The sequence below is a fragment of the Dipteris shenzhenensis genome, chromosome 30 (assembly GCF_047967505.1).
Source record: "Dipteris shenzhenensis isolate YYH24624 ecotype China chromosome 30, Dip_SZ_1.0, whole genome shotgun sequence".
Classification (NCBI taxonomy): domain Eukaryota; kingdom Viridiplantae; phylum Streptophyta; class Polypodiopsida; order Gleicheniales; family Dipteridaceae; genus Dipteris; species Dipteris shenzhenensis.
In genome coordinates, this window is record NC_141625.1 from 23,303,670 (window position 1) to 23,328,625 (window position 24,956).

The 24,956-nt window shown below is 42.5% G+C and overlaps 1 protein-coding gene across 2 annotated transcripts; it reads right to left on the reverse strand.

Annotated features, from left to right (window-relative positions):
- Positions 1-5,236: 5,236 nt before the first annotated feature.
- FH (frataxin-like protein) lies at positions 5,237-24,247 on the reverse strand. Of its 2 annotated transcripts, XM_087401830.1 has the most exons (7): positions 23,839-24,247; positions 23,592-23,664; positions 23,426-23,473; positions 22,850-22,944; positions 5,777-6,003; positions 5,374-5,740; positions 5,237-5,339 (listed from the first exon to the last, which is right to left on the reverse strand). In XM_087401830.1, the coding sequence occupies exons 1-5, from the start codon at positions 24,060-24,062 to the stop codon at positions 5,871-5,873; spliced, it is 573 nt and encodes a 190-aa protein (XP_087257956.1). In that variant the 5' UTR covers positions 24,063-24,247; the 3' UTR covers positions 5,237-5,339; positions 5,374-5,740; positions 5,777-5,870. The 2 variants fall into 2 exon arrangements, with proteins under 2 accessions (XP_087257956.1, XP_087257955.1); XM_087401829.1 differs by having other exon boundaries at positions 5,374-6,003.
- Positions 24,248-24,956: the final 709 nt, after the last annotated feature.

The following is a 24,956-nucleotide window of genomic DNA, read 5'->3' on the forward strand; positions in this document are numbered from 1 at the left end:
TGTCATAAAGGCAAGCATCAAGACATATCCTCTAACTCCATCACCATCTCAATGGCCTAAAACAACATGTAATAGTAGTTTCTAGCATAATCTAACATGAAAAATAAAGGTGACATGAAGGGAAGAGAATCAAGGAATTGTAAAAAAGGATTGATAAGATCATGAGTTGGCATCATCATCTTGATTATCTAAAATTTGCAAGATGTGATGGTGAACATCGATACACTACTGCAACAGGAATTGCACTACATTCTTGGCCTCTTGGACTCACTCCTATGGTACCAAGATACCATCTACTTTCAAGAGTAGAGGACATGCATTAAAAACCAAGTCATTTCTAGCTATCCAAATAAACCATAATGGATAAGCTCTTATTAAACACATAGAACCATTGATGCAAACTCTAGCATTAACATTAGAGAGTAGAAGATTGATAGTAACCCGTATGAACCAAAAAGTCCAAATGTAGCCTATCATACTTTTTATCAAACCTTTATTTATGAAACTAATGTTTTGCTCAATTTCCTTGGCATATTCACACCCGTTCCCTTAAGTTATAACTTCCTTGTAGATGGGTATTTATTTAATCTTTTTGCTCATCCAATCAAGCTCTTCATTTTTGCTTGTATTATAAGAGAAAGATCTTTAGTAGAAAAATCAAAGATGCAATTTAACATATTGCGAGGTCTCCAATTTGTAAGCTCTTTTCATCCTCAACATCATTTGAGATGAAGTTTGATAGTTCCACCATTCAAGTGGGATAACTTGTATAATTCTACCATCAAGTGTGAGGTCAACTATCGTACAACAAGGATTTGCTGCCAAACCGTTAGCAAACAATGACTTAATGTTTCATACAACTTTAAACATAGTCCATCCTTCCCTAGTATCTTGCTAATCTACCATTGCATTCATTGCTTCTTCAAGTTCATACAATGGCAAGGGGCATCTAATAACATTTTAACAAAGAAGGCAAGAGAATTTTAGGGATTTGTCAAGTTTCTACAATGTCAAGGGGCATTTAATAATAGCTTATACATTGTCAAGTTTATATAATGCCAAGGGGCATCTCATATCAGGTTACCAAAGGAGGCAATAGAATGTCTCTTGGCTTGTTGACATTTAATCCTAGCTCCGCCTGATCTCCACATAGGGATTTGTAGCTATTGATAGGAAGTTTTCAAAATGATTTTTGATAAAAAGTAACTTTTCTTAGTGAGACAAAATAGAAGGACCATTATTTTTTCTGAGTACATGGATCTTTTCCATATACTTCCTTACTAACCTAAAAGCTTCTCTAGTGCATCTACCAAATTTTCTTGCCCACCATTCCCTATATTATATGTGAAATCACACCAACTTAATATTTTCTACTAAACAAAGTTGATATTTGGTCTATATTAGGCCCAAGCCTATTATATATTTAGTCAAGACATCCCTCCTTCTAGTTGTAATAGCTGAAGCATTCTTTCTTACCTTGCAAATGAAATTTTGAGTGTCCTTAATTGCACGTTCCCAACAATCTACCGTACATGAAGAATGCAAAAAGTTATTGATGTAATCCTTACTTTCTACATTGACTGAAACAACAGTATCGAAAATACCAATTGTGTTACCTCCCTTGTTCTTCTCATGGTTAGTGGAAAACCACTTTCTTTTGTCTATGTTTTAACTAAGTAGAAAATAGATTAAAAAAGCATGTAGAATACATAAGACAGTCCCATCGTAAAGCAATATCAATAAGCGTCTTAAAGCAACAATTTTGTCGAACCTTACCTCTCTTCTATTATCTCCTACTAGTTTATTATTTTAGGTGGACACATTCATTGCCCAAGTCTATGAGTTGCAATCTCTCCTTTAGGTCCTGCCAAGCATGAAGTTTAGTATGTATAATCATAGTGCCTTTACCAAGCCATATGTTTTCTCTATTTTCAACCATAATGAAATTTTAAGAATTTGATTATTACATCACAATTGACTCTAAGGGATATTGACCAACAATTGTTGGTCATGGAGGATGGTATGTTAGAGTCTTTCAGCTTCACCTTGAATGGCCAAAGGGTGGACAAGTCATGCATAGTGTCAATTTCATCCCTCAAATGATTAACATAATAAATAACATGTTTGACTTGTGGGGGCATTAATCCAAGGATGAAAGTTTTTGTATTTGCTCAAGAAATTGTCTCAATATGGTTCAAGGGGGAGCCTTAAGTGTTTTAAAAAATTCAATGTATTTAACTATGATGTCTTTGTTATGTGATTTCATGTCTTCATTGTTTACAATTCTTGAGGTAGGCATCTATCTAAGTATTAACAATTTTTAGGGTTGTTTTACTATTTAAGGGTGAAAGAGGCATTTATTCTTCATTTTCGCTCCTTTAGCTAGAATTATCCTAACTTGTGTCACTCCCTCATTTTGCTATAGCATCCCTAGCACTATTAATGCATTTTCCAGGGATTCAACATGATGAGGGTTCATGAGTAGAGGGAGGTGATCTTTTTTTCTTGTTTAGTATAAGACCCTAGACATCCTAGGGACATACCAACTATGAAGTGAAAGAGAAATTCCATGATCTCATCAAGTACATGTAAGAATTTATCAAGGATTTTGTATATCAACTTGATGAGTCTACAAAGTGATGGGTTCCTTTTGATTACCATACCTTTGTATACACCTTTTTGTATAATGAGGAGCCTAGCTTTGTGAAGCGCCTTGGTAAAACTTTGGATGATGGCTATATCTATGTTGATATTAATCTCCTTATGGGCTTGAGGATCATAGAGATACAACACTAGGTTTCTCTCCAGAGAAATGAACTTCATTTTCCTCCTCCAAGAAGGCTAACAAAAAGAAGATCCCTCATCCTCGCACACTCTCTTTGGTGGTTCTTTCGAGATCCTAGTCTCTCAAGATGACTCTGACTCTAATAGAAGAGCCACTTGACTAAGAAATCGAGGACCGGCAAGCAATCAAAGTCTTGTAGCTACTCTAGACTAGTCCTAATGGGCTCTTGTTTAGCAAAAGCCCCACATCTAGCATAGAGACCCCATCCACCTCTGAAAACATGCAATCTAGAAATGGGACCTAGGTCCCACTCATTATCGACGGAGAGGAATACCTATTCCTCCATGACATCGACAGTTGAGGGAGGACAAGGTGCTAGGTATTTTGTCAAATTTTAATGTCGAAATCAATGTCAAAGATCCTCATTTCTTGGATCGTAGAAGCAAGACATGTAGCAATTTATTTTTATGACATCAACAACATTGAATGATGTAGACCCCTCATCCTAGACCTTGTTGCCAAGATTTACCACGTAGTGAAGAAGCTTGAACCTCTCACACAAGACATGATGTGATGGAGAGGACTTACAACGTAGGAGAAGATAAAGGTGCAAACAAGATGCTAATATGGCGATACGCAATTGCACATGCCTTCTTTTAGTTTTTAGTTTGTGTTTCAAGTAGTCTTTCAATTTAGTGTTTGAATTATTTTAGGATACCTTTGAGATTGATAAATTCTCCTCATAGGGCACGTTCATAGGTCTTTCGATTAGGGTTGCCACTGGCACACTACATTACTTATGTACCTATAGGTATCCATGTGGGATAGCAGAGCTACTAAAGTGTAGGGCCCTATCAGGGGTGATCAAACATTATGACATTCCTTGAAATGTTGAAAACATGATACTGATCCATTGCTTTTGACTACCCTCAATGCGGTTTCTTCATACATACATGACATGGCACTCAAGACAATTGCCATGTCTTTTGCTATTGAAGAAGCCACTTCTGCTGATGCTATTGCTAGTAGATTTAGCTCTAAGAGCCTACTAGCGGACTCCAAAGCCCCCATTCTAGATATTATAGAAAAAGCAAAGAACAGACACAAGTTCCTTGTAATGAGTTTTACTAAAATTAATACATGGTCCTCCTTTTAATCACTCCCCTCTCAAACTGAGAACTCTCCACTCCACAAAGCTTATATGATCACAAAATAGAGTAGTATACCTCTCCATCATGTGAGAAATGAACTTTCTTTCCTCTAAAACCTTACAAACTTTTCTCTCTCCTCTCCTAGTGAGAACTCTCCAATCCACAAAGCTTAAAATTGAGTTGAAGATGGTGGAAGGAGATAAAAGCTTTAAATGAACATATCTTTAGATGGAAAACTTAGTCTAGAAAAGAGATGGCTAACAAATAGGGCAAGCACAAGGAGCCATTCGGATTTGATAGCATCTTACGAAAAATAGGAGAGAGTTAGAGGAGAGCAGTGAACACATATACTAACTATACACAACACTATAATGAAGAAGAAATACATATAGCTCCACCCTTAGGGTTCCCTTCTCCCTTTATTAGCCTCTCTAGAAGATGCAAATTACACCATTCTCAATGGTCATATGGGCCACCTCGGGGATCCCCTCCCCACTACCTAGCCACTCACAGGAGTGCCCAACACGAGGAAAATACAATAGTGCATATCTTTGGTAGCTTTGAATTTTATAGTAGATCTTACAAGAAATACATGGCTCTTAACTCACAAGGACTTCTATTTTTCTATCTACAACTAACATGTTATATAGTATGATAACATATTAAGTTATGAAATAACATAGAGCATCCTCATATAATGTCTCAAATTCCTCTCTAACTTCATAACCTAAGTAAACGCATTGATCTAGTTCAATTTGGATTCCAACTTGGAATTTATTGGAAACAGCTGATGGACATGCAAATTGGGGTTGGGGGATGGGAGATGAGGGTTAAACATAAATATACAAGGAATAGGTCGATGTAAGAGAGCTACAGTCTTGAATCTTAGTACAGGCTGGGGTGTAGCAGGTTCAACCCCCTTATATTAAAAAAAACCCTGAAACTAAACCACAATTTTCAAATAAATTTAGTCACAAGTGACAAAAATGACTATATTTAGCTGTTATTACCGTCACATTGCGATGTGCCAAGTATAACTCGTTTACTGATGCTGCTTTTGATTTATAAACGTCTTCATTTGCATGGAAAATGCAGTTGCTCAGAAGCAGTGATATTTGAATGTCCGTATGAATTTAGGCAAACTGCTTAGAATAGTAATGCATATTCAGTTTGTCTTATGATGATGTGTTTGTCAATAGTTTAGCTAAAATCCTTCTCTGTACCACGGGAGGGTGCACAGACATAGATATTATCGCAGAAAGAGGCCAACACTAGACTAGCCTCTGCCTCACTAGTTTTTGCACAAGTTTATGCAAGTTTGCCTCCACCTTTTAAACCTTTTAAACCTTTTGTCTCCCCTCATCTACAGTAAAAGGTGCCCTTCGTATCTTTGGGAAAGTGTGCTGTGAGTTTCTAAGACAAGCAAAAGGAAAATACTTGGCATATATCTACATGAATCCAGAAACATGCAGTTTCCACCTTCTAAACTCACCCACGAGAATAAAAACCAACAATTCCATCTTAAATAGCAGGAAGTCCCTACTAAGCATCTCCACAGATGTCATCAGTAACCCAATCCAGCACCTCATCTATTTACATGAGAAGCAGCTCACATAAGGACTAGAATCCTTCAGCAACAGTGTCATGAGCCCAAGTGTGTAAGAGTAGGAAGCTTTGAACAAAGGAATATGAGAGGATTATTTTAATGAAGAACCTAGGACCCTTGTAGGTATCACCTTCTTATCATTGACAGTGGAAATGGAACCAATCCTGAAATTAACATCTAAATCATCTGTGCAGCTGATTTTATCAATTATGTAAGCATGGAAATCAGAGCTACAAAGTGGCTGCCTCTAGGGGCTTGTTGAGAGTTACCCAAATTGGTCCCAAAAACTGAAAGGAAGTCGATGTCTACTTGATTACAGCAGTACAAATCATTGAGCTAGATGTATTGAGGCTCCCAATAGCTCTTTCAGCTCATTCTCCAACAGTCTCAGCAGCTCAGCTTTTGTTCTCCTGTATACCCAGCAGTGGTCTTTTCCTTTCCAGTCGAATCTTGCAGGCCCACTGTGGCAGACAATGTCCAACACAGATTAGTGCGCTTGTAAGTAAAGTAATTGTGTGCATGTGTGTGTGCGCGCACACGTGCATTTTCACCCAAAAAAAAAAGTTGCGTGTGTGCATGGTTGCAAAAAGACAAGGCCATGATATATGGTGGTAAGTGTTGAATTAAATAATACCTAAAGCTATTGAGAAGTCTAGACATATGAAACAGCACTGTAGAAGACAACTGTGTACAGCCAGAAACTATCCCCTACTCATCGTCCATATTTGGGGAACCAGGGGATCCATGCACACAGAGGTAGACTCCCTCCTACAACTACTAAATTAAAATAGAAGACACCACAACATTCTTGTAGGTATATGTTTGACATGACTTCAGAGCTGTGGAGGTCAAAAGCAGCACCTGAAAACATCTTCCACCTAATTCAAGCAATTTTACAGCTGAATCAATTGCGTTTACATTGAACATTAGAGACCTCAGATCCTCAGGGATGGATCAAGTCCAATGTCTCCATACTACACTTCAAGGTGAGCAGATCCCCTCCTCTCAGCCCCCCACCTCCCCACCTCTCTCACCACTTCATGCTACATTACATGTATATCATGTGACCCCTGGTCGGCCTCCTTGCCTCTCTCTCCCTACTCAGCTCAGTGAAAAGCATCATCTTGAAACACCTTCAGATATAAATCAAACAGTCCAAGAGCGGAAACAATGATAACATTGAATGTAAACTACTTTGTTTCCACATTATTGTGCTAAAAAACAAATCAAGCAGAGTAGTTTACATTGAACATTAGCATATAGCAGAACGCTGCTGAATGGTTTCCTGGGAACTACCTATAGTACTTGTCATCTCTTCTCATCTGATTTGAGTGGCTAAACCATACATGGGCTAGAAAGTGGCCTATTACACACCAGGGACCCAGTGCTCTTCTTTAAATGCCTTACTCTCCAACAAGCAGCGCTGCCATTAAGGATGTTGCAAAAACTCAGTCTGGGCCACAGCCTGTGGATGCCAAAGGTGTATCTCTACATTGCCGGCTAAATCTTCACCAAAGCCTATATCAAGAGCAAGCCTCCCCTTGTAAGGGGGGGGGGGGGCTTTGCCAAAAAGGCCACGTTGCAGTAGTTGCTTCCATGGTTTCGTACGTTGGGTCAAACCATGAACAACAATCTTGCCTCATAAGCTGCGCTCTCTGTCTTTGGGTCAATGCTGTCAAGCCCATGGGAAGATCATCATTTGCCTAGCCACACAAGCTTGAGTGTCCATAGTCCCATTGGATCCTGTCCAAAGAAAGTTCAAAACCAATCTCCTTGACTGGCGAATATAGCCTTTGGAAGGACAACATGACGGATGCCACATACCAGATTTGGCCAGCAGCAACTGTCTTACTAACAAAGCTTGCCTGCAAGAGAGAGTTGGGCGGTGCTCCAATACAACTTGCGGTGAATATATATATATTTTGTCCACGTTTATTTATGCAAGCTTTGTAAGATGTGTACCCTAAAACTGTTAATCGATTTAATTTTGTTAGCTTGTATACTTAGCCCAAGGCATCCCATTTTTGTCAAGAGCTGGAGGAACCTGCTATTGTGCTGAGCTGTCCATTCCAACCTGGCAATCAAGCTATCACGCCATCTAGCCTCTAGTGACCCATCTAAGGTCCTCAACCTCTCACCATGTCAAGGGTGCTCCTGAAGTTGAAAGGAAGATGAACGATTTTGTGCAAGTTGATGCATCTTTGGGATGCCATGCAATATAAGTAGCAATGAACACCCTCAAGACACGAGTCATGTCATCCATGTGCAGGGTGCTATCAAAATCTCCGGTCATATCAAAAGATGCATGCCTACCAAGCCAGAGCATCCTCCGCTTTCAAGAAGTAACCAAAGGCCTCTAGACATAGAAAGAAACAAAAGGCACAACGGAGCATCCCTAGCAAACTGATTATCAGAGGGAAAGGCTTTTGTCCCACAATGAGCACATTGCTTGAGCTCCCTGCATAGAGCAAGGAAACTCCTTGGATCCATCTCTCAAGAAGCCCTTCTAATGCATTGTGCCCAATAGGAAACCACAGTCCACTCTATCATACGCATTCTCCAAGTCCAGCAAAAGGACAATCGGCTGATCTTGCTATTGCACCCCATTAGTGGCCTTCTAAAAGGTGGTGAAGAATGCCATGGTTTTGAAAAAACCCGGTAAAAGTGTCATAGATGAGATTAGTGAGTAGTATGTGGCAATGTTATAGGGAGAAGCCTAACTCTCTCTTTCCTACGAACTGCTGACTGAAAATAGAGATAGAACTGAGAGAAGCACACCCACACAAAAACATGTAATGAATGCTGTAGGGGGGTGTGTGAAACTGAGGCAGGATTGCATTGCAACAGCCTCCCCCCCCCGCCCCTCTCTCTGAAAAGAGTATTTACTGTATTACTGAGTGTAGCAAATGAATGGATACAACTATAGTGAAGGAGAAGCTCCTTCCTAAAGGTGGAAGATGGCAAAGGTGGAGATCTGCTCTACCGTGCCCTCTTTGCTGCTGCTGATACAGATCATGCTGGGGCAAAACAACTTAGACGTGCCCGAGCTACGAAGTGTGCTCACAGACATCACTGCCCATATGATATGGTATACACACCTTTTAAATGCTTTCAATATGATGTATGGTGTAGCATATGATATGTCACAGGGGCGTGAAATTCTAAGTACTTTAATGTACTACAAGACCGTGATAGCTTTGGTTTTAAAAGTCCAAGCATGGGCTTAATAATGTGTAATTAAACGCGGCATGGTGCCTAGCACATAAGTGTAATTAAACCCTAGGCCCAAAGGCATTCCAAGGAATTAAAAGAGTGGTTGTTGGAAAATGATGACGTGGCATTTTTAATGGCCCCCCTAGAGGACCATGTACCTTCAGTGGCCCCCCTAGAGTTCCAAGTGGCTCTAGTGCCTTCTACATGCTCCTTTGCCATTCCTGGACCTTCCTGGGCCTTCTAAACTTCAAATGTTTTGTTTTCTCTCTCATCTTCTCCCTTTGTTGAGATTTTGGACTGGTTTTTCCGCCTCCTTCAGTTGAATTCCTTTTTTTTCATAACTCCTCACCCGTTTGGATTCCTCGACTTCCCCTCTGCCTCCCCTTCGCAGTGATCTGCTTTTCCCTCCGTGTGTTTGGTAGAACGGGCAAAGCTGAGCACTTCTTTTGCTGGTCGAATTTGCAAAAGAAGCTTTTTCTAGACTTTTTCCCTTCTACAACCTCCTGGGCCTCTCCTCTTGCAAACCTACAGCTTTCTGTTGAATTTCGAGTGGTCCCACGCACTGGTTCACTGGTTTTTCTCAGTTTTGGAGGACTTTCCGGCGACGAAACTTCTCCAAAACCTTCTCAATGCATTCCTCTCTGAAGCACACTTCTTTTGAACCCAAGAACTCCCACTTCTTCGCGACTAGAGTGCTTCTTTTCGCATTTTTCAGTGGAATTCTTGCTAGTCGGATTTTATTAATGCTCTTTCTTCATGCCTTTGCACTCCTCTTTGGCTGAGAATGCAATTGGGCATTGGCTACTATGTCCTCTTGGCGATTGAGGACTTGGTTCGAGTTTTCAAGGCTTGGTGAGTTGTGATTTTGCTGCTGCAATTTCTTTTTGCAATAAGCTATTGGTTGGCCTCGTGTGCCGCCTCTTTCTTAGTTCACACGTACCCAGGCAATGCTACGTGCGTCATTCTTTGGTTGGGTACTTTGCTGATTTTACTTTGGAGCTTTGAAAAGCTTTGTGAATGCCATCTGGAAACCACTCAAAGAGAGTGCAGTTGGGGTGCAGTGTGATTGCATCTAGACAGCCAATGGAATTGCACTCGGAAAAGAGAATGCCTTTGGATTGAGCCTATGGGTTAAGTGCACTTATGTGATGGTGTTCTATGCTTGAAAGCCTTGCGAAGGCTCAGTGAATTGGGACTGCATGCTCAATTGCAAGGAAGGTCTCCCAGATGCAACTTGTATCATTTCATTGTGAAGTATAAAGAAATACCGAAAGGAGCGCCACGGTGTTTAGGGCCAATCAGGTGCACTTATCTATGTTTGTTGAGCAGAATTCTAGCCTCCATCCCTTTTTCTGTGGTTTTGTTTGTGAACAAATGGGTAAATGCCAAATGGTGATCATGCAATGGTTAATGGTTGTGATATATGCTTTGTGAGCTGTAAATAAGTGCTGAAGTGATTAAAGATTTAGTTCCACTGCCCTCTCAGTGATTAGAGGCCGGTTTCATTGGTTCCATTGCCGGGATACCACACACTCTTCCTCAAGAGGTGGGCCTCGGTAGTTTGGTGGAAGGATATCTTTGCTGCACTTTTTGATAGCTGAATATTATAGCCATAAACATGGTGAGTACCCATGAGCAAGAGAGCTCCACAACTCCTTAAAGGAGAAGGCAGGAAAGCCTTAATGATCCAGCTAGTGTATACCTGCAGGGAGCACAACAAATGCCTTTTGAGCAAGCTATGCATGAAGCTACAACTCAACTCAACTCAACCGTGTTACTAGTTCTAGCAGTGAGTCAGATGATGCTACTATGTTAAATGCACAGCTTGCAAGTGCAGTGACTGCTTTGCCTCAGCTGACTTGGCTCAGATTGTGCAAACAAATGTCAAGCACGGAAAGAGTGAGTATACACATCCATCAGCTTCTCATGGCGGACAGCACACTCATGCATCAGTTTCCCATGAGGGGCAGCCATCAAAAATGACTCAGAAAGTGACTTCCAAGAGGGAGGAATCCCCCAAAAGAGCACTTGAGAAAGAGGTACAAAAAGTACAGCCAGTGCAACAGTATGAGCAGCCAGCACAAGGCCTTGGTTTGGGTACTTCTACTCCTCAAAATAATAATGTGCAGTCCATAAATGTGGCTCAGCCACCTCACCCATATTTGAGGCAGCAACCTGAATATTTTGGTACAAATTCTATCTTTGATGCTATGTTAATTTCACCACCAACTGGGCATAGAAAGCAAGCCATGTATGAGAATGTGAGAATGCAGCCAGGCATGCAAGCCATAGCACATGCTCCCATGCCTAATGTTCAGCCAAGCATGGCTCTTCCTAGTGAAGGGAATGCTGCAAAAATATAGCCATCTTTGGGACAGCCAACATCAAATGTATATAAAGAATTTAAGGATGATGGTTCTCATGTCAAGTTTGAGACATATAATGGAGTACAGGATAGGTACAAAGCCCTCACACTCCTTCAACAGTTTGACGCTGCATTTCTTGGGGGTTTGTTCACGGAAGCATCCAAGATGAGGAAGGTTGCCACATTTTTGAAAGGCAATGCACTTAAGTGGTACACCAACCTTATGCTTCATGAAGATGCACCTGCTACTTGGCAAGAATTTAAGCAAGTGTTCTCTTCTACTTGGCTTACTCCAACTTTTGAAAGTGAAGTACTTTCACACTGGCATGACTTGTCATACAAACTTTGCAAAAATCTTGATGATTACACCCAGAGGTTTTTGGGATGTTTTGCTGCCATTGAGCTCTTATAGGCATGTTTCTTTAAAAGAGCAAATAGAGAGGTACTGTTGTGGATTGCCTAGTGAGCTACGTGATTATTGCATCAAAACCAAGGTGGGTTCTATGACTCAATTAATTGAGAATGCAAGGACAGCATATGCATGGATGCAGGAGAAGAATTTGGGCTTTATGGACAGCAAGAAAGAAGACAGCAAACGAGCTACCAAACACCAGGATAAGAAGGACATCAAATCTGAAAATAAAAATTATGGCAAATGACCATTTCAAAAGGGAGGAAAAGCCCAATTCAAAGCTGGTCAAAGGCGTGGACAGCCTAATAAACAGCCCCGTACCAAGTTATCTGATGAAGAGAAAAAGTCACTCATGGAGCAAAACAAATGTTTTATATGCAAAGGAGAGGGACACCACTCTTATGATTGCCCATCCAAGAAAAGACACAGGTCAGATGATGATAAGAATGATGATAAACAGGCTGATCGGAAGGGCAAAAGGCCTAAACCTTCCGTAGGACTTCTTCCAGATGTGATTGGGAGTTTGCCACATGCACATGATGAAGAGGAAACGAAAAAGACTGAGATGTGTAGAGCATGGGGGAAAATCAGAAATCAGAATCATTTGTTTTTCTTTGATTCTGGGGCAAAGGCGAATTTCATAACTCCTGATATGGCAGGAAGGCTTGGCATTAAGCCTGAGGAAATGGGGCCATCCGGCATGTGTGATATGGCCAACCCTGAACTCAACACACCTGTCACTCCTATCATTGGCAACTTGAGGATGCATATCTAGGGATATCAGGATGCATAGGACTTCTACATTATGCCTTTGCCAGAGTGTGATGCTTTGCTTGGGATGCCTTGGATGTACAGGGTGGGGGCTGATGTGCAGATGAGGAACAGGAAGATTTCTTTAACTCATAGAGGCAAAAATCATGTACTTGATGTAAAGTTGAAAGGGGAGTCCGTCCCTATAGTTTCATCTTCTTGTATTTCCAATGTAATAAAGCGTCATATTTCAACGTACTTGATTTTTGTCAAAGAGAACAGCCAACCAGTTCAGGAAGGTTCTACTCTTTCTGGTTTAGATACAAAAAGGGCTGCTTTTATTTCAGATTTTCAAGATTGTTTCTCACATGCACTTCCTCAAGAATTACCTCCCAAGCGGCCCGAGGATCATCAAATTGATATAATTCCAGGAAGCTCACCGCCTAATATACTTCCCTATCGTGTCAGTAAGACACAATAGGAAGAGATAATGTCACAAGTGAAGGAACTCATAGAAAAGGGATTAATACAGCCAAGTAATTCTCCTTATTGTTCCCCTGTGTTGCTTGTGCAAAAGAAGGATGGCAGTTGGAGAATGTGTATTGATTATAGAGCTTTGAATAAAGTCACAATTAAGAACCGTTTTCCAATTCCATGCATTGATGATATATTGGATCAGTTGGAAGGTTTCTCAATGTTTAGTCGTATTGACCTTAAAAGTGGATACCATCACACAAGGATACGGCCTGAAGATGTCTACAAGACTGCCTCCTGCACTTCATTTGGCTTATATGAGTTCCTTGTGATGCCTTTTGGTTTGACTAATGCACCTGCCACTTTCAATAGAATAATGGACAGAATTTTTAGAGCACACAAAAAGTTTGTGAGCACTTTCTTCAATGACATCATTGTGTTCTCTAAAAATGAGCAGGAGCACAGGAAACACCTCACTATTATGTTTCAAGAGTTGAAAAGACACAAGCTGTTAATAAACACCAAGAAAAGTGAGTTCTTTATGCATGAGATTCATTTTCTTGGTCATATAGTATCAAAGGATGGAGTCAAGATGGATCTTGCAAAAGTTGAGGCCATAAGGAGTTGGCCAGTTCTAAAAAATCTGCATGAAGTCAGAAGCTTCCTTGGATTGTGTTCATACTATCGGAGGTTTATAAAGTACTTTGCAGAAATTGCTTCTCCCTTGCATGCTTTACAGAAGAAAGCTGTACCGTTTCAGTAGGGACCAAAGGAAAATGCAGCTTTTGAAGAGTTGAAGCAAAAGTTGTGTTCCGAACCCGTTGTTATCTTGCCAGACCTTGCAAAACCCTTTGCTGTAACTTGTGATGCATGTGGGAATAGCATAGGAGGCACTTTGATGTAGGATGGCAGAGTGGTTGCATGTGAGGGTAGAGTTCTCAAAGATGATGAATTGTACTTGCAGACATACGAGAAGGAAATGTTAGCAGTGATACATGCTTTGACCACATGGAAACATTACCTTCTTGGAGCTGATTTATATGTGCAGACAGATCATCAATCACTTAGATATTTTCTCACGCAAAGAAAATTATCTGAAAAGCACATGAGATGGGCTAACTTCTCTCAATGTTTCATTTTCAAATTGTACATGTGCCAGGTAACAAAAATGTCGTGGCTGATGCACTTTCCAGGAAACCACGGCCTGAAGCAATCTCCAAGAAACCCAGTGTTTCAGCAGTGAGCATTGCTTACAACAATGTGTTAGATGTGATGAAAGATCAATATGTTAATGATGCTGATTTTTCAACTATTTATGATCAGCTTTCTGATGGTCAAAGGCATGATCATTATATGTTGAAAGAGGGTTTCATTTTGATGCATGGACGACTCAGTGTCACTGATCAAATGCGACAGAAAGTCATAATGGAAAGTCATGCTCCTCCATATGCAGGACATAGGGGAATTACAACAACAATTACAACAATGGAGCAATACTTTTATTGGCCATCTTTGAGGAAAGATGTGGAAGAATATGTGAGAACATGCATGGTTTGTCAGAAAGCAAAGTTTGACAGGCACAAGGCACTTGGGTTGTTACACCCTTTGCCAATTCCGGATAGACCATGGCAAAGCATAGCTATGGATTTTGTGTTTGATCGATCTTCCACGTACTCCTACCAGGCAGAAGACACCTGGGTTGTTACACCCTTTGCCAATTCCGTATAGACCATGGCAAAGCATAGCTATGGATTTTGTGTTTGATCTTCCACGTACTCCTACTAGACATGATGGATTGTGAACAATAATTTGCAAGTTTAGCAAACAAGCCCACTTTGTGCCGATAAGAAAGAAAATTACAGCAGATCAAATGGCCAAATTGTTTCTGCAGCATGTCTTCAAGTATCATGGGATGCCTGAATCCATAATCAGTGATAGAGATCCGAGGATGACCAGCCTCTTTTGGAGAGGGCTATTTGAAAATATGGGCACAACGCTGAATTTTTTATCATCTTTTCACCCTCGGTCTGATGAACAATCGGAGCAAGAAAACTCTACCATCCTGGATATGTTTAGATGCTATGTCTCAGACCACAAAAGCAAATGGGAGCATTATTTGCCTTTGCTGGAATATGCTTACAATAATATGGTGCAAACATCCACATATAAAGCAACTTTTGAAATAGTGGAAGGTGCCAGGAACATACCTCCCATTTTTGCATACAAAAGAGAAAATCTTCAAAGCTAATCGTTTTGTGGAAAGCCTTGAAGAGGCTTACAAGAAGATCAAATATGCCTTGCAAACAAGTCAAGACAAGCAGAAAAGAGCAGCAGATAAGCATTGCAGGGAATTGGTATTCACAGAAGGTGATTGGGTTTTGCTGCGTTTTCAGAAGGCAAGGCTGAAAAATAAGAAAGCCAAGGAAAGGTTGTACACAAAGCTGAACATGCGTTACTATGGTCCTTTCCAGGTTTCTGAAAAGAACTTTAATGTACTACAAGACCATGACAACTTTGGTTTTAAAAGTCCAAGCGTGGGCTTAATAATGTGTAATTAAACGCGGCATGGTGCCTAGCACATAAGCGTAATTAATCCCTGGGCCCAAAGGCATTCCAAGGAATTAAAAGAGTGTTTGTTGGAAAATGATGATGTGGCATTTTTAATGGGCCCCCTAGAGGGCCATGTACCTTCAGTGGCCCCCCTAGAGTTCCAAGTGGCTCTAGTGCCTTCTACATGCTCCTTTGCCATTCCTGGATCTTCCTGGGCCTTCTAAACTTCACATGTGTGGTTTTCTCTCTCATCTTCTCCCTTTGTTGAGATTTTGGACTGGTTTTTCAGCCTCCTTCAGCTGAATTCCGTTTTTCTTTATAACTCCTCACCTGTTTGGATTCCTCAACTTCCGTTTGGCCCGAGGGCTTTCCCTCTACCTCCCCTTCGCAGTGATATGCTTTTCCCTCTGTGCATTTGATAGAACGGGCAGAGCTGAGCACTTCTTTTGCTGGTCGAATTTGCAAAAGAAGCTTTTTCTGGATCGTTTTGCTTCTACAGCCTCCTGGGCCTCTCCTCTTGCAAAGCTACAGCTTTCTGTTGAATTTCGAGTGGTCCCACGTGCTGGTTGACTGGTTTTTCTCAGTTTTAGAGAACTTTCCAGTGATGAAACTTCTCCAAAACCTTCTCAATGCATTCCTCTCTGAAGCATGCTTCTTTTGAGCCCAAGAACTCCCACTTCTTCACGACAGAAGTACTTCTTTTCGCATTTTTCAGTGGAATTCGTTGGTCAGCTTTTCTAAATGCTCTTTCTTCATGCCTTTGCACTCCTCTTTGGCTGAGAATGCAATTGGGCATTGGCTACTATGTCCTCTTGGCTATTGAGGACTTGGTTCGAGTTTTCAGGGCTTGGTGAGTTTGATTTTGCTGCTGCAATTTCTTTTTGCCATAAGCTATTGGTTGGCCTCATGTGCGGTCTCTTTCTTGGTTCACAAGTGCCCAGGCAGTGCTACATGAGTCATTCTTTGGTTGGATACTTTGCTGATTTTATTTTGGAGCTTTGAAAAGCTTCGTGAATGCCATCTGGAAACCACTCAAAGAGAGTGCAGCTGGGATGCAATGTGATTGCATCTGGACAGCCAATGGAATTGCACTCGCAAAAGAGAATGCCTTTGGATTGAGCCCATAGTTAACACGTACGATCATTTTCGATGCGTACCGTTCGATATTAGTACGGTACTAAATGAACTAAAAAATATTAGGCGTACGTTTGATGGTACATTCGATACCCAAAAAAAAAGACAAGATTTTAGAGTTTTGGAGTAGGTACTTGTACAAGCTTTAGAACTTATACAAAACATGTAATATAGGTGCTTGATGGAGATAGAGGGAGAGAGATGAAGATGCTTGATGCAGCTTGAGCCTCGTCACTTGTTGGAGATGGAGAAGGGAGAGTCAGTGTGAGATCATGGTGAGGAGAGAGGGGGTTTATATGAAACCTAGCCATTTGGGAGGCCCAAAATCAGTTTGGCAGAACCACCACCAATAACAAAACCAGTCATCCAAAACAAACAAACGCAAAAAACAAAAACAAAAACAAACAAACCAGAAAGGGGAGAAAAAAAAAACATACGAATCGTACGGATTAGAACGGAACGTTCCATACGTTGAACGAAGGCAACCATGATTGAGCCTATGGGTTAAGTGCACTTTTGTGATGGTGTTCTACGCTTGAAAGCCTTGCGAAGGCTCAGTGAATTGGGGCTATGTGCTCACTTGCAGGGAAGGTCTCCCAAATGCAACTTGTAATCATTTCACTGTGAAATATAAAGAAATACCGAAAGGGGTGCCACGGTGTTTGGGGCCAATCGGGTGCACTAATCTATGCTTGTTGAGCAGGGGCATTCTAGCTTCCATCCCTTTTTCAGTGGTTTTGTTTGTGAACAAATGGGTAAATGCCAAATGGTGATCATGCAATGGTTAATGGCTGTGATATATGCTTTGTGAGCTGTAAATAAGTGCTGAAGTGATTAAAGGTTTAGTTCCACTGCCCTTTGAGTGATTAGAGGCCGGTTTCATGATATATGGTATCACACACATCACTGCCCGTATGATATATGGTATACATACCTTTTAAAAGCTTCAATATTATCTTGAAGCACATTAAATTTCAAGTTCTGTTGTGCTAATCTCCAATACACACACAAGAACTTGCTTACGCATTAAGATTTTATTCATTTATTTTTGAGCTTTTTTTTTTTGACATTATGTCTTAAACATAATAAAGCCATTTGAAGTTCCAATTACAACTTGCTTTCCCAAAAACCACCCCTATGTACTCTTCACATGCAATCCTATCCATTGTTCCTCTTTAACGAGGACCCAAAAGCTACTAGAGCACTCCTCTCTCGCTAGCGCTCTCTCTCCCCCCCTCCATCAGTTCCAGCTCACACAACCTCTCCATCTCTCCTGCTCAAGGGATGCAACTCTCATCTGCCAGCTCGAGCTGCCAAAACAGGTGGCTATCTCCACAAATCCCCTTGCCCAGCTTTCCTGTCATAGTTGCCCTCTCCCAGCCAGAGCTCCCTCCTAGTGTCTCCCCAAGCAGCCTGCACACCACTCCAACAAGAGGAGAAGTTCTGCTGTAATCCTGGAAAGCTTCTCCAAACAGATGTAATGGGCAAGAAGCTCTCACTAACTGTGCCCATACTAACTATTAGGTGCCGAAGCGTGGATGCTAGCTGAGAAGAGAGAGAAATACTGCAAACATGCATGGAATAGATCATATCACTGTTGCACTAGCTATGCTAACAACTATCTTTATTCATAATGATTAGGTCTGACAATCACCGACTACCTGCTGCCATATACAACTACTGGTTCCCCTAGATGAGGGGGGAATGGACTGCTTCATCTTGGTCCCATTCAAGGGGCTGGATCTGTGGGGCTGAGGCTAGGCCGGCTTATACGCTGGCCTGTAAGTAACTGTAGGGAACTGTGCCCATGAAAAGATGGGATAAGGAGGGGCTATGCTGACCACAGGGACTTTTGAGGCAAGACTGAGGGCTGTTAGAGAGGCTGAGTGCAGTGAATCTCCTGCTGCTGCAGCTGAAGAGCTTTTGCTGGAGCCTGCTGGAGTACGTGTTGAGGCTGCAGGTTACTGTTCGAGGAAGGCCTCTATTTATAGGCTTCCGAAGTGTTGGCTGGCTAGAGGAAGGAGGAAGATAGGCTGTGGACCTGACTGGGTCACGGACTCTGCCGACTGGGTCTCTGAAATGACCCGTTCTGGGCCCTATGAATGGCCAACGGATTGACCTAGGATTAGACAGATGGCCATGGGCCACAGACTGCCCATGACATCCCCTTCTGCTGACACTGGAATAGAAGGCAAGTCTGCAGACCCCCGCTGGCGGTACTTGTGATGAGGATGAATGGCCAACGCCTGATTAAAGGTCTCCAAGGGGTCTGGCTTATACCACCAGTTCCCATTCTGCCTAACTTGGCATCCACCATCTTCTGCCACTTCCAATAGCACAAATGCTCGTGCTGGGTTTGTGGGTCAGCTCGGGCACCATATTAAGCATTTGGGACATTCCGTTTGTATCCTGCGCTAAAATGGTCCCGCCACCTGACTACTGTGCGATGGTCAGCAAGCCATGGTGCACCATAGATGATGTTTGACAGTCCTAATTGGCTGACAGTGAAGGTCTGCTTCTCTGCCATCCCATTGATGCAGAGCTCCACATATCTGAAGTGCAAAACAGCTTGGAAATACCTTGGCTTGAGGCCTCCTAGTACTATTTGTTAAGGGGTCCTTTGAGCCCATGACGCTTGCTCATGAACTCAAAATTCTGAGCAAGCTCGTAAGTGACATCGCATGCTTTTGGCCTGAAACTTTGGACATAACACTGGATATCTGAACGGAGACCTTGCATGCTCATCCAGGCCACGTCGGCTACCTACAACTGTATAACCAATTGCATGAAGCCATTTATGTAGTAATCGACTTGAGTCAGCTCAAAGAGCTGGGTGTGAAGATGGTTTACGCATTATGTGATACAAAGATCGGTCTCGGATGTCCTTGATGAGCTCTTCCCAATCATAGCTGGCTACGTCCAACTCTGTGTTCTAAGCTATGTATGCCACTTGTGAGAGCTTCTCGTGTCAAGTGCATGGAAAGCAAGGATGCACCTCTCATTGTCCTGTGTTTGCACAATGAAAAAATAACTCTTGAGCCAAGTCAAATACTGATGGTTCTGTTTTCCCATCATACCTATCAAATTGAGCTTCCCTGAAAATGAGGACTTTGTGAGGGTGGAACTGGGCGAATGGGTTTTGCCACAAGGCCCAAAGCAAAGACAGAATCGACGCTCGATCCTGGTCGTCTTTAGCATCTCGAGCCTTCCAGTCTGCTCCTCTTTGGCTTCATGAGCCTTCTGATCCCATTCCTTGGCTACACAATCCTGTTCTTTTCATGCTTCTCTATCCCGGCACTCTTCTATGGCACAAGTTTCCTAAGACCCTTGTGAGAAGAGTCTGTCTATCATGTCTACATCTGCATCATTGGCTATATCACGGCTAGCAGACCAGCTCATGTAATGGATACTTCGAGTGTGTGCCCACCAATGGGTGTGTATGTTGACTCCTCATTGTCACCTGAACTGCTGGGTACTTTCTACTCAAGGTGACCTTGCTGGAGCAGGTCATCAACATTCCCTGGTTGGCCTTGCTAGTTCTGGCAGATCTCCCATCGACACTGAAGGATGGAGGGGAGTCATGGATCATGGAGAGGCTAACTGAGGTAGAAGACATCCGGGGTGTTATACTTCCACTTCCTTACCCCCCTATTGCTCCTCACAAACTCAAGGAAGAAAAGTTTTGAAGCTTTGATATCAACGTAATGGGCAAGAAGGTTACATCCCTCTCTCACAAATTGTGCCCGTACCAACTACTGGGCGCAAAAGCGTGGATGCTAATTGATGAGATGAGAATATGTATCAAATAGATCACATCACTTTTGCACAGTGAGCTATGCTAACAGTATCTTTAATCATAATGGTTGGGCCTGGCAACCACCAGATACCTGCAGACTGTCCGTTTCCCTCAATGATGGAGGCAGAACTGCTTCAGCTCGATCTGTGGGGCTGAGACTCAGCTAGCTGTGCTGGCCTGTAGCTAACTGTAGGGAATAGAGCCCATGAAAAGATGGGATAAGGAGGGGCTGCTGAGCAAAGATTGAGGGCTGCTGGAGAGGCGAGGAGACTGCATCTGCTGCTGCGGAACTGCAGCTGGCTGATGCAGCTCAAGGAGCTGTTGCTAGAGCTGCTGGATTACTGCTAAGGCTGCTGGAGCTGCTGGTGTTACTGCTGGAGCTGATGGAGAAATGCGGGGGACTCTACTGGCTGTCCTGTGCTGCCCTAGGGTAAGACGGGCTGAGGGATGCCCATGACAACTGCATTTTTCTCCGAGAAGAAAAATTACCCCACCTAAGAGGTGTTTCCTGTGCCCTTTTCTCCCCTGTCCACTGCCCCCTTTTGGGTACTTCACCTTGGAATCTGCCTCCGGTGCTTAGAATTTGCAGCTGCGCTGAATCCACGAACAACGGACAACACACTGATTCTCTTGAAGTTTGGGGTGAAACTTGGAAATGGCACACCCCAACTGGAGTCAATGTACTGTGACAGTCCAGCCTGCAGCACAAGGGTAGAACTCTTCTTTTGAAGACTTGTAAAGGTTACCTTTGTTGTATTCTTGTTCAGTTAAAAGTGTTGCTGCCCCACTTGTAAGCCCCTAAATGAGGAGCATGTGGGGGTGACACTTGCAACAGATTAGGGAATGATGGGCCTGCCATGCAGGCACAAGATCTAGGTGCTACATTGGCAAATCTGGACAAGAGAGAACAGCCACGTGGGCTGGTGATGTGCAGCAGCATGCTACAGACATGTGGCCAGCTTTATAGGCTGCCACACGGGACTTTATAGGCCATAGAGGGGCGAGAATAGACTGACAAGGGGTATACAATGCCTGGGCTGGGTCTAGAAAAGGCCTGGTCAGCCCTATTAGGTTGGCCAGAAGGGCCCTAGTGCAGGTCAGTGCACATGGGCTCATGTGGACTGGTGTGCCTATTTAGGGCTGAATTTTGGCTATTTCGAGGAGGGAGGATGACTGGCCCTCCCTCCCTATATAAAGCGGCCACTAGCCTATATACTCCCAACCAGCAGAACCACTGAAGCTCAGACAAAGAGCACATGGCAGTAGCAGCAAGAGAGCAGATTGTAGGAGCAACACACAGACCCATTTTGGTTCTTCTACACAGCAGCAAATAGCTGCAGGTGTTTGTACTAAGACTGTCTTATATGGAGCTATATATACATGGTGTTTGCTAGAGTTGTTGAAGAAGATTAATTCAGTTTTTTTTCAAGCTCTCCTCTTCAGTTGTTCTCTATTAGTTGTTTTATCAAGAGGTCTCGTTGCAGAGTTTTGTCTTAAAGCTTGACAGACATGAGAACGTTCTCTAACAAGGAATACAATTATAGGAGGCAGTCCCCATCTTGAACACTCTAGCTTGTCTGTTTAGTGGACATGCAGATTTCACCTCCTAACTCAGGAAAACACAAGAAAGCTAGTTCATGAAGGATGCCACACTGTGGAAGCTGGTCAAATGAATTGTTTCTCCAAGACATTTGCATGCCTACAACTCTGCTTATTACATTACCTTGTGTTGGATTTTCAATAAGCGGTAGGCTCACATAAACGCGTTACCCTGTGCCCTGCTTCACCATGATCTTCGTTTACAAAGGAGGCAACACTCTCAAAACTGTCCACCCATCTGTTCCTAAACATACCTGTGTTACTTGCAAATCTACCACGATCATGTTGGAATATGTGGGCCAATTCCCTGGTGGCATTATAATTGAAAGAGGGGTAAAAATGTACCTGTGACATGTGGATTGGAGGCCGGCCTTAGTCCCATATACAATCATGTCAAGTGGGGATCCTTGGCTATATGGCTTTGATTGAAGACCCTCCATCCCAGCCCGGCTCTTTTTGGGGTGTGAGGAGAATTGCATGACTCTAGGCGGGGATTGAGACAGCTATGGGCAGGGATTGGGACCCTGGTGCTCCCGGGCACACCAACAGATGAAGCAAGCGTCTACTGGTCTTATGCCAAAGGCTTCGTGCATGTTGAGAAAGACAATTTAACATCTAAAGTTATCGTGGGCACTGTTATATTGCATTGGTTTGTAAGTCAAGAGCACTGCAGAAATATCCCTACAAGCTGCAATAAGCTTTATAAATGCCCTTAACAACTGTGTGTAATGAAACAAACTCTGCAGCAAGGGCCCCCAAAAAGCTCTGGAATTTTGCTCCCATGAGATATCAAACAACAGAGTCCAATTCAATGTAGCTTGAGATCATACACAACCAGCGGCCAATTTATGATCAGCAAACTAATGGGGACAATTTAGTGCAAGGAGGCTGTAGTTAGGCAGCGTTTTAATGGGTAACTTAGCATATAATCCATTGGGCGTAATCCACAGAGACCTACCATCAGGCTTTAATATGTTCAAATTAACCTTGAAGCAGACAAAAAGTAGACAATACCTCACTGGCGATGAAAGCCAAATTTGTCTGTTTGGTGTCTGCTTGTTGATGACGTAGGTACCATACCTTCCCAACCTTAATGTCAGCACCCCCTCCTGATGAAGAGAAGTTTCATTCGAATCAGCATCAAAACATCACTGCTCTATAATTTGGTTTCATCTATTATTACGAATATTTTTAATGGTTTAAGAATAATATGAAAACGCTAGAACACACGAGTCATACCCTTTAAATCTGCCAAAAAGAAAATTTCAATTTTGATTCGAGCAAAAGTTCAAGCAAACGTTGCTTCAGGCAGAGAATTAAAATTTATATAAAGGGTTGCACATGATGGACATGGAGGGAGCTACTTTAGGGCTTCTCCTTCACTTCATGAAAGAGGCCATTGTGGAGATTAGTACTTTACTGTTCTAGATACGGATATCGGTCGATCATGGTAAGTCCGTAATGTACAGTGCTAATGTCAATTCTTTAATGGTCATCAGCACGGGCCTTTGGTAAAGACAACTAAATATGCGGGTTTCAAAATAATCCAGATCCAAAGGGCACATGTCATCTTATATGCTTAAAACTTACTACATGGTCTATGTCAAATCCTTCAATCTCGAGTTCCTCACCTAGCTCCTGCAAAACAACAAGAATCTGCTGTTGGCTCATTCAAAGATGGTTTGATTATATCGACATTTGGAGTCATAAAACGATACTCCTGGTCACCTTGAATGAAGATCTATTTAACACTCACATCAACTTTCTCTTGTATATGATCAAGTGTTTCGTCAGCAAATTTGTGGAACTCTTTCTCTTCTAACAAAGAGCTGCGAAACAAAAAGGAGACCAAAGTTACAACAGCACAGACGGTGTCCCACTTTTGAGTACGCCCAAGAAGACACGCAGCACTTTCATTTTCTCGTCAATCATTACCGTGTTCCTAGCCTACAAGAGGGAGTAAGGGAAAGTATTTTGCCGCAGCGGGGGGGAGCGACCTATACCCGTAATCGATGGCCACTGGGCCATGGAGGCTTTCTTCTCCCGAAGGTTCAGTCGAGAAATTGCAAGCTCTAAGATGAGACGTATATTGAGGAAATCCACTGCAGACAGCCGAAGATTGCATTGGAGGAGAAACTAATTGACGACCTTTCATGTGAGCAGACACAAAGCTTCGGGGGGATCGAAGGAGTTTCCTGGATATAATTCGTAAGTTGGAAGTCCACATGCTAGGAAATGATGAGTTGTTTAGTTAATACCCGCTGCTCAATTAGCTACAAACTCAAGAACATTCTGGTGCTCAGACAGTATTGCAGATGAGTGATTTCTTTTGATTTTAGGAAATGGCAGCAACCTGATTCATGAGATGGTTATGATCTCCATTGGAAGTGTGCTAATCAACTTCAAGAACAGCCCAATGGTATTATCTCTACGGGAAGTGTTTCCTCATGACTCATGAGTCTACTAATTGTCATCATCTCTATTGGAAGTGTGCTACTCAACTTCAAGAACACAGTTTCCTTGCCCGAGTTTGATTCCCCTCCGGAAAGAACACGTCAGTTGGCCAACAGATGATGTGTCTCTCGTAGTCAGGGTGAGTCCACCGCACCCGCCCGCCCATGAACGAGGAAATAGAATTGGAGGATGGGGTAGTAACCGGCGGTCATCACATTGCTAATTTGTGTCACCAACGTGCGATTGGTGTAGCGGTTGGAGGAGATGGAATGGGCCAATCATGTATTGGTTGCCATGAAGTGCGCGGCCTTTATGGGTCGAAAACAAATCTTTTGTGTCAGTGTCCAAGCCTGTCCCTCCTATCAAGACAACAGTCCTTCTTGAGGATGCCGCCAAGTGGTGTGAACCCAATCTTAATCATGTGTGTAGTACAAAAAAAAGAACAATGCAAAGAAAGTCTTTCATATTTTCATCTCCTCTCTCATTAGTTGATCACAAAATGATTAGGTGAGTCCAATCAAACAAGGGACTACAACTACTCATGAGCAATGTCTTAGTTAGTAATGGGACATGGATAAGCAACGTGGCAAAGAAGAAAGGTGAGCGATTAAGAGGACGCTTTCTCACAAAAATGAACACAGAGCGCTACCAAGAAGGTAGACCTAGA